At 48.9% G+C, this 10,662-nt stretch overlaps 1 protein-coding gene across 1 annotated transcript; it reads left to right on the top strand.

The window, feature by feature from the left end:
- Positions 1-1,290: 1,290 nt before the first annotated feature.
- LOC136633489 (octapeptide-repeat protein T2-like) lies at positions 1,291-1,770 on the top strand. Its single transcript, XM_066609250.1, has one exon. It carries the CDS (start codon positions 1,291-1,293, stop codon positions 1,768-1,770), a length of 480 nt encoding a protein of 159 aa, XP_066465347.1.
- The last annotated feature ends 8,892 nt before the right edge of the window (positions 1,771-10,662 follow it).

The raw sequence follows: 10,662 nt of genomic DNA, 5'->3' as shown, positions 1-10,662 counted from the left end.
CTAAAGGGGCTTGTGACCCCAAACACAATAAGCACAAAGAAAGTCCACCGTACCCCAAACAATCTGACAATAGGGGGTTTCACTGAAGAGCTAAGTGCGCCATCAGCTGGCTAGCCTGACTATTACCAACTCCCAGATGCCATCACAGAATCGGTTCACACAGATGAGGGAAAGTTAGAGAAGTGATGAGAGCACCAGGGACTGTGCCCAGACATGTCCACCATCTAGACTGCAGGAGCTATGTGCACCGGCACGTCTGCAGCACAATGGAGGGTGGTGGCGACTGCTCGCATGAACATAGGGTGCCCCACTAACGACCTGAATGCAATCCGGAGTAATTGGCAGTAATTGGCAGAGCTGACACTGCCTGGCGAGTGGACACGGATAGAAGTAAAATGAGTCAGACTCTGGGCTTTCTGGATGAGACGTCCCTGTGATTCACCATGTGAGGATTTATGCCCGTGTCTCCTGGCGTCACATTGATTTTTGCACTGGATACAAACATGGGCAGTGGGCACAAAATAAGTGCAAGGAGAACAGCGGCAGACAATGGGGCAGCACAACCACACCCTTACATGATGGCAGCCATGACGGCAGTCTACCTGGCACCGCCATAAGTTAGCTGCTAGAAAATAGGGCCTGAAACCACCAGACGCCAGCAACTGCGGCTTCCTAACCCCTCCTTGACTGACGCCTGGAAATGGCCCCTTTATGTCAATTACTAGGGCCTGCAGAAGTGGCCAGATTGCCTGGTGCCCACAAGGGGCCCTAACGATGTGATGATACCATGCTTTACTGGGCCCACATATTTCTGATACTGATCCTGGTTGGTCACTGTGGGTTATTGGTTTTACAGATGATGCCCAAAATGTCTACTGAAGAGCACCTTCCCTGGTCAGAGCTGCACCCCCCATGAGGTGAGGTATGGCCCGTCCTCACACCTTCCCTTCTTCATTCTGGAGTCTGCAGAATACCCTGCTAATTCACCGGCATCAGACATCCAAACACCAACCAGTAAAGAGATTACTAGAGATGGAAGATGGTTTTGAGAGTTCAGCTCATTGGTCTCCTACATAGTCAAAAAATGGTGGATGACTAGTACTAATGGATGGAGGAGGGGGAAGATGGGGGAGAAAGAGCAAGGGGAGAAGGAAGAAGGGGAGGAGAAAGAGATAGGGGATAAGGTGGTGTAAGGGGAGGAGTAAAAGGAGGGAGAAGGGGAGGGGAGGAGGAAGAGGAAAGTGCAAGAGAAGGAAGAGGAAGAAGGAGGAGGGGGAAAGGGAAGATAAGATGGAGATGAGCAGGAGAGGGAGCAAGAGTAAGGGGAGGAGGAGGAAGAGAGGAAAGAGGAGGAGCAGAAAGAAGAGGAGGAAAGGGAGGAAGCGGAGGAGGAGAGGAGAAGGAAGAGGAAGAGGGGAAGATGGAGAGAGAGGAGAAAGGGAAGAAGGCGGTGTAAGAGGAGGAGTAAAAGGAGAGAGAAGGGGAGAAGAGGAGGAAATGGAAGAGAAAGTGGAGGAGGAGGAAGAGGAAGAGGGGGAGGAGGGGGAAAGGGAGGAAAAGAAAGGGGAAGATGGAGAGGAGGAGGAGAGGGAGCAAGAGGAAGTGAAGGAGGAGGAAGGGAGGGAAGAGGATAAGCAGAAAGAAGAGGAGGAAAAAGGGAGGAAGCAGAGGAGGAGAGGAGAAGAATCGGAACATTGTACCGCAGTGTCCTCCTCCTCTGCCTCCACTCCCCAGAAGGACACTGTGGGAGCCGAGTGCAGCCTAAAGTAGAATTTCCCTCTATGGCTTTGCTTCCAAGAAAGCATGTCCCAGACTTGGATTACCTTTATGCATCAACCATTCTCATTGAAAAAATCATCATTTAACAAGTTCAAGTCATCGTTGTGTCCATATGGATCAATTACTCTCACAACCAAGAAGGAACCCCGCAGCACCGTATTGCACACCGAATCATGGGGAGGAATCCTCTGCAAATCCGACAGATAGGTGGACCAACCTTTTCGTATCTTTCAGTCAAAGTATGAAGAGGATCCGCAGCAGACCGCAGATGATGTAAAAGCACTTCTTTATTTCAACTTCATGAAATAGATACAGGCAGCGACGTTTCGACCATTAATTGGTCTTTATCAAGCATGCTTGATAAAGACTAGAGATGAGCGAACACGTTCGGCTCCGCCCCTTTTTCGCCCGAACACCGAACTTTGCGAACACTTCAGTGTTCGGGCGAAAAAGTTCGGGGGCCGCCGTGGCAGCGCGGGGGGGTGCGGCGGGGAGTGGGGGGGAGAGGGAGAGAGAGAGGGCTCCCCCCTGTTCCCCGCTACTGCCGCCAGCGCCGCCGCGCATCTCCCCGCCCCCCGGCGGCACCCGGACACTTACGCGCGAACACTGCAGTGTTCGGCAAAGCCGGTGTCCGGGTGCGGATGTGTCCGTAACGGACACGTTCGCTCATCCCTAATAAAGACCAATTAATGGTCGAAACGTCGCTGCCTGTATCTATTTTATGAAGTTGAAATAAAGAAGTGCTTTTACATCATCTATGGATCAATTACTGTGATGTCCTGCTGACCACTCTTTATATTTCAGGTCTGTGCTTGATAAAGGAGCGACATTAGATCTGTTGTACTTGTGCTGCCGTCCAGTTTCTTCAGTTAACCCTTTCCAATCCACTGTCCGACGTCTGAAGACATTATGATTTAAGGCTGTACAGCGCCAATGTTGAAAGACATCCATCGGGGTTCTTTTACTGTATATTGCCAGCCTCTCTGCTGTCGGAGCCTATCCAACGTGTCACCTCATGCAGTACTGGCTTTATCCAGCAGATAGCGCCATTGTATAACGACAGAAAAAGAGTAAGTCCCCTAGGAACACCACAATACAAATTGGATTGGAAAGGGTTAATAAATATTAATTTGATTACAACACTGAGGCTTCTGGGCCTATTTATGATTACTCCTTACTGATAGACTCCCGCCGATCTCACAAGATCTTTATAGATGTCATTTTTCTCACTATTTTGGTGTTTCTGGTGTCCTGAGCGCAGGAGTTTTTTTCTTGCAACTTTTTATTTCTATTGACACCTGGGGTGGTATCAATACCACAGAGCTTCTCCTTGCTTGCTTTCCTTGAATGTCCTTTGGTACAGGGTGTCCTCCACATCTAGCATATCCCCTTATGTATATCACGGGCACTACGACAAATTTCTGCAGGTTGTGCATTTAAAGATTTGGCTGCAATCAACATCACTATTCGTAGAGGCGCTGTCCTGAATACTTTTTGACGGTGATATCACCTCTGACCCCCCCGGTGATCGAGCTGTCAGACTACACCAGTCACTTGTATCTGGGGTAACACTTGGCTGACACTTGTGGCTACCACCATTTCTACAGGTGACCTGCAGGTGTCTTGTGCCTTTTATTACTAGGGGCGCAGGAGATGTTTCGGGAATAACATGGCGGATCTCCTGTTACTAGGGGTGCAGCGGATGTACTCGGTATAACATGGCGGACTTGTTATTCAGAGCTCTAGGAAAGCAGAGTAATGGCGGCCATATTGGTTGTCACCCTCCTTTCTCAGAAACGGACATAAACATTTTGACAGAAGCAGAGAACCCTGTGACTTGTATTTCCAGGGTACAGAGCTCTTCAGTAGGAGGCGCCGCCTGTGATTACAGGTGAAGAGTCCAGCGAGAAAACAGATAAGATTAATTCTTGTTTCTGTAGCGCAAAATTCCAGACAGTACATGGCCTCTGACCGCCGGGCTCAGGTACAAAGCTGACAGCGACCTTGTAACGCTTCCTCCCATTGTACAGAGGGTAATCAGAGAACAAAGAGCAACATATCGATATCAGAACACGCCACGTGTCCAGCGACAATACAACCAGCGCAACTCTTATCTCATCTCCATGACAACCGGATGACAAAACTGAGGACCGCTCCCCAACCACAAATATCTCGCCTCCAACCCAGTAATGACTCCTGCAGAAAGAATATACAATGTATACACCCCAGAACAGCCGAGACAAAGAGTTCTGTGCAGAGTCAGCGATGTTCTGCAGGGAGGTCAGCAATGTAATAATCTGCAGAATATATTACTGTGTATCTGTCAGGAGGTAGAGATGACAGAGCAATGTTTTGCAGATCTTTAGAGAGGTCAGTGGTGTAATTGCAGCGTCCGAGGAGCAGGCCCACAGCCGAGGAGATGACGGGGTAGATAAGGATAATCATGTCAAGGTGGCGCTACCATCTCCTCCCCTGGGGGTAGCTCGGGACCCGTCAAAGTTACTGCTGGGGGAGGTCACAGGGAAAATGTAACCGGAGGTCACCTGCAATCTTCTTGTCACTCGTGACGCCACCGTTCCGTCCTCTGCGGTAAATCTCACTGAAGTAAATAACTTAATCCACAGAAAGGGAAACTTTCTGGACAAACTGGGAACAGTCGGTAATGTCCGTTTACTGTAACTTCAGCAAAGTTTCAACGTACAACAGTAGTTTAGCACAAATTACACTTCTAGAAGCTGGTGTGACAGGAAGAACTTCTCAAGGTAATCGGACAATCCACAGTTCCAGTTATCTGTGTGATCTCGCTCCCGGCGACTCTCTTTCTCCCTCCAACACTCTACCGGTCATCACTCACGCTTCTGGTGCCTCTCTCTCAAGCAGCGGTCCTTCTTTCTCTCTCAGTGCTTAGTGGGAGCACCGGCACATCCTGGGTAGGGTAGACCCAGGCCAAGCTGAAGGGAATTGCTCAGCTTTTTCCATTCTCCACGCACAGACCGATCAATGTCTGTGGGGTTCACTGACTTGCAGACTGGTTAACTAACTCCCATTCTTTGCAAGCACTCCTTCAAGAAGACGACTACGACTCTCTCTCCTTGCACCTTGCACACACGTATATATCATAAGGTCATGTGACATACAACAAGATACATTTTCCAAACATAGCCCAGACATTAATCCATTCAGTACTGCAGAGATGCAATACACATACCGAATGCACACTACAATAAAGATATAGACAGGACAATGAGACAGACATATAATATTATGGAGGGGCGCCACTGGCTCTGGGCCACTACATATTAATCTGCAGAATATATCACTATGTATCTATTAGGAGGTAGAGGGGACAGAGTGATGTTCCAGATCTTCATATATTTTTGTTCTGGAAACCTAGATTGTAAGCTCATGTGGTGCGCCGGTCTGTGCAGTATATGATGCGTGTGACTGTACAGTATATGGCGAGGCCGCCGTGCCCTTAGATACGCGCTGAGTGGTTGCATTCGACGGTCAGGTAGAGCGGATCAGAATAATTATAGGACGGTATGTCCGGAATGTTCTTCTTCATCACCAGGATGTGACTCAGACATTCCAGTTGTGGCCAGGAACGCCCAGACTCCAGCTCCACAGTGCAGAGTCCGGGCCGGGGTCTGCTCCACCTGCTCTCCGGACCCTCCGCTGGAACTGCTCAGCTGCTTTTGTGTCATATACTGTATATTTATTAGTTATGTCTCTTCCCAGGAAGGCTGAGTGACAATTAGTATGGCTGCCATTTCTGTTCCCACGGAGGCATTGCAGTCATGTAATGATATATTTGTTGTATGGTGTCATGGCTGGGTGCTCTAAGATACTTATTCATCTTTATACCACAGTGACTTATCATTAAAGGGACCCAGTGGGTGTATGGAGACTTATTCTCAAGCAAAGCTCCATGGGAAAAAGTATGTAAATCAGCTCTTGTCAGCCAAAACACAAATTACTCCAAAAGAGGTCCAACCCACTGCAGTGATGTCATCCTGCCTCCTGAGCATGAAACCTGACTGCTTCGGAGTCCCAGCCAATGTAGGTCCCGCACCCACTTCATTTTCAATGAGACCTGTGTCTCCAGTGAAAAACAGCGCTTGCTCAGAAATCCGGTCAGACCCACTTTCCCTTTGGGTCAAGTCGCACTTGCACTTGCTACAACACATGTATCAAACTCAATGCTTGCGGCCAGAATCCAGCCCGCCATGTAATTTTATGTGGCCCTTATCGAGGTCCACATGTAGAAGGACCGACTCTCCATTTTCCTCGTGGGACGCAGCCAGTACTTAGCAGAGAAGCAGCGCCTGCACAGGGAGCAGCTGCCATCTTGGATTTCAGAGCTTGAGCGGACCCCCACAACGCTCTGTTCAGCAGCTTACAGGTGGCGGCTCAGCTCTGACAGCCCTACCCGCCATCCTAGCCACCCGCCAAGGTAGGAAGCTCCATGCTAGAGAGGTGGAAGGGGAGAAACCCATCATAGTGCAGAGAGCGGCACAGCCCTGTAAGATGTAGGTACATTCTGGATCTTCTTTAATTTTTTTTTGCATACGTATTCATTGCGTTTTTCATGTGTGCAAAAAGAAGCACAAGAAGGTCCCATAGATTCCTCCTGCATTTATGCATAAATATGCAGTGAATCATAGAATGGTAGAGTTGGGAGGGACCTCCAGGGTCATCTGGTCCAACCCCCTGCTCAGTGCAGGATCACTAAATCATCCCAGACAGATATTTATCCAGCCTTTGTTTCAACATTCGCCACCTCCCGTGGCAACCTGTTCCACTCATTGATCCCCCTCACTGTCTAATATCTAATCTGTGTCTCTTCCCTTTCAGTTTCATTCCATTGCATCTAGTCTTTCCTTGTGCAAATGAGAATAGGGCTGATCTGTAGTGGCCCAGTGCATGCCTTCCTGGCCCCCTCCATTATGTCATACATGTCATGTCTTAGGGCTTATGCCCACGGCCGTGACGGCCTCCGCCAGCAGAATACCGCAGCGGAGTCCGTCATAGCGCCCCCCCAAAGACCCCATACTCACCTCCCAGATCTGCTGTGTGAGTCTCACATGACGCAACGGAAGTGTCATATGACATGTCAGCAGTGCCATATGACGCGGCCGGCGGTGGGCAGGGAAGCGTATTCACTCTATATTTCCGCTGTGCTACAGCGGAAGTATGGTGTGACATCCGGCTTCCATTAACTACATATATTCTCACGGTATTTAGAACATGCCGCGGTTTATTTTTACGCTGCGGAACTCCGCGGTGGAATTCCGCAGCATGAGCATTGAGCTATTAGATTCAATAGAAACTAATAGCTGCGGGACAACGCGGCAGCAATCCGTCTGTGGGCATTAGCCCTTATGTTGGTGCGCTGTGCAAAAGTGTCTAGTCATTCTGTTATGTGTATTGCACAGCTGCAGCAAGTGAGAAGTTAAAGGGGTTGTCCCGCGCCGAAACGTGTTTTTTTTTTTTTCATCCCCCCCCCCCCCCCCGTTCGGCGCGAGACAACCCCGATGCAGGGACCTAAAGAAAGCTTACCGGAGCGCTTACCTTAATCCCCGCGCTCCGGTGACTTCTATACTTACCGGTGAAGATGGCCGCCGGGATCCTCTTCCTCCGTGGACCGCAGCTCTTCTGTGCGGTCCATTGCCGATTCCAGCCTCCTGATTGGCTGGAATCGGCACGTGACGGGGCGGAGCTACACGGAGCTACACGGAGCCCCATAGAGAACAGGAGAAGACCCGGACTGCGCAAGCGCGGCTAATTTGGCCATCGGAGGGCGAAAATTAGTCGGCACCATGGAGACGAGGACGCCAGCAACGGAGCAGGTAAGTATAAAACTTTTTATAACTTCTGTATGGCTCATAATTAATGCACAATGTATATTACAAAGTGCATTATTATGGCCATACAGAAGTGTATAGACCCACTTGCTGCCGCGGGACAACCCCTTTAAGTGTTTGCAAAAGCCTGTAGATTGCCTGTGAATGTATCAATTTATGTCCTGTCACGTGGTATAAGTGTGATGATAAATGGGAGTGTCTGAGAGCGGGAAGTGGTCCATGTCTTCTGGGTTCCTGACCAAGAGTGCCAGCTACATGAGGGTACCTTCAACCCTCATGTAGTGAAGAATGGAAGAAGAAGAGAGGTTCCCTGGATTGACTGTTCTAGCATGAGAGAAGAGTGAGCCCCAAGTGGAGAGAGCGCGTTAGTGATCAGTAAGTGCACTTTTCCCCAAGGCCTAGTGCACAGGTACTCTTTGTCTTTTCCTACGCGGCCGTCTGGAGCTAGTGGATCACCGCGTAGAGGTACACCCATTTGTCTTTCACACCCAGCCGTCCTGAAGTTTGGGATCACCAGGTGGAGGTACTACTTCACAAGTCTATCTTAATACCTGCACTTCAAGTACTGTCAATTGTGCCTTGTATTTTCCAAATTTTATTCAAGTAAAGTCCTTCCAGGCCCTGATCGTTCCCAGGGACCTGAGGTACATTAATTCTGTCTGTGGCTCATTTATTTACTGCCGAGGGTCATACCGGTGGGTAACAGAACGGTGGCATCACCCGTGACCACTACTATCCTTGCTCTCATGTTTATTGGGCATCACTCTCCGAGGGGCGTCCAGAAGAGGCTCAGCGCTGCCCTGGCCGAGGCTACATGCATCCCTCCGGGAGGGAGCGTGGTAAGTGCCGCCGTGACAAGCCAGCATCTTACCCTCCCAGCTCCTCAACATATGCCCTGTGTCTGGGGTCACCCTACGGGACGCCTCAGGTCCCTCTGCAATGTGACGGACCTTCAAATAATTGTAGACAGCAAGTTTTTCCCTGAATACGTGATGAACAAGGGAGAGAGCCCTGCCTAACATGGGCGACTGATCGCTCCGATAGGTGCGGGCCTGCACTCGTTCCTGCGACCTAAGTAACTTTATTTGGCCAACAAGATAAAGGACAAAACAAAGTAAAACACAGCACTTAGCTTGGTAGAATAAGCCGCAGCACACGGAGCCATCTGGAGTAAGGAACAGTGGACACCACGCTGTCCATGGGAGCCACTAACTGCCAGCTCAGACAGCGAGCATCTGACAATTTACAGCACCTTAGCTCACTATGATTCCCAGGTAAAAAGCCAGCTGATCACCCACATATGTGACCACATTACGGCACACCTACTAAGCTAGAAGGTGCAGAACCATGTCTGAAACCCGCACCGGACTCCGTCAATCCGGCAGCAATCCCAGCACTGCTGCAACATATACCCAAGTCTTCTTCACATGTGCTGCTGCTTAGCCCAATTCCCCCCATTCTGTATGTGCTTTTTTCAGTTTTCTTGCCCAGATGTAGGATTTTGCATTTCACCTTGTTAAATACCTTTCTGTTAGTCGCACATATTACATATATTCACTGTGTATTTATGCAATCCTATTGACTTTAATGGCCAATTTCAGTCCGCAATACACTAAAATAGGATATGCTGCGGTTTTTTTCACACGTGTAAAATACACGTGTGAAAAATGCATGTCTGAATACCCCAATGCAATTCAATGGGGATTAAGCTGTCCGTATTATGCGCATCAAAAGTACCTGAGTAATATGAAGCGCAAATACGTCCGTGCGAATTACCCCTTATAGATGGCCCTTTGATGGTAACCATGATGCTGATGTGGCCTTTGGTGAAAATGAGTTTGACACCCCATTCCTACAACCACGATTGTTTTGCCCCTGAAGGCGGCCCTTTAAGCCTTTGATTCTCCCAGAAAAAAAGGGTAAATTGTTGACCTTCCTGATCTCTTTACGTCATGCTGAATATATGTCCACAACAGGACAGATCTAGTGGAGATTATAACAGAAGACTCCGGGAGAGCACCTGATTACAGTTACCAGTGAAGGAACTTTAGGACAGAAGTTTGGCAGTCCTCCTAGCAAGACCCCATCAGGGAGGAACTTGATGTATGGATCCACGGATGATAAGGCTTGGATCTCCCTGATACTCTGAGTAGATGTGATGCCCAGGAGAAAGTAACTTTTAGGAATAGTGATTTACCAGCGGTTCAAAGGCAGATTAGCATAAACCTTTTTGCCACAGGTTTGACATGGTAGGTCTCATTTTAGCAGACCCTTTCAAGATCATTTTCACTCATGCCTCTAGGGCCAACACCCATTTTATCATAGTTTTGAAGATAGTAGGTCTCTTTTTAGCAGACTGTTTCAGGAAGCTTTTCACCAATGGCTCTTATGACAAGGCTCTATGAGATTTCCGCAGCAGAAAGGCAGCTTTAAAACCCCTGCCGTCCGGCATGGGTTCTGAAGCAGCTTAACCGCTTGTATTCCACTGCGGCCATCCCTCCCCATAGAGAGGAGAGCCCACAGCGGAAGCAGCGATAAAATTGACATGCCGTGGCTTTGAATTCCGCGCGGCATGTCAGCTTGTCCATAGCGTGTGGATGAGATTTTTGCAAATCTCGTCCACTTTGCTGTCTAGGCTTGGGTTTAGGATTCCGTGACAATTCCGCCCAGTGTGAACCTAGCCTAAGATATTGAGAAATACGGATTGAAACGATTCTTGAGTAGAATACCAACTGAAGAGGTTAGTTTGATAATGGTATAAGTCCTTTGGTTGGACTGAGACATGAACTATGGCATGGTCTTCCAGGTTGCATCAGTGAGCCCTCCAGATTTTAATATAAACTGATCAACCTTTAGGCTATCAGTCTGAATCTCTTCAGGTTTTGTCAGAATTGAGTACCCGGCCTAAGGCCTCATGTCCACGGGGAAAATCAGGCCCGCTACGGATTCTCCATGGAGAGTCCATAGCGGGTCCCTCCTGCCCCGCGGACATGAGGCATTAAAATAAGAATAAACTCAC

Source organism: Eleutherodactylus coqui, chromosome 6, assembly GCF_035609145.1.
Source record: "Eleutherodactylus coqui strain aEleCoq1 chromosome 6, aEleCoq1.hap1, whole genome shotgun sequence".
In the NCBI taxonomy this organism is placed as follows: Eukaryota; Metazoa; Chordata; class Amphibia; order Anura; family Eleutherodactylidae; genus Eleutherodactylus; species Eleutherodactylus coqui.
Note: the sequence above shows the minus strand (reverse complement) of the source record. Positions and strands in the feature narration are given on the sequence as shown.

Bases quoted from the DNA above. Each gene is read 5' to 3' on its own strand.
- LOC136633489 (XM_066609250.1), top strand. From the start codon at position 1,291: ATGGAGATGAGCAGGAGAGGGAGCAAGAGTAAGGGGAGGAGGAGGAAG.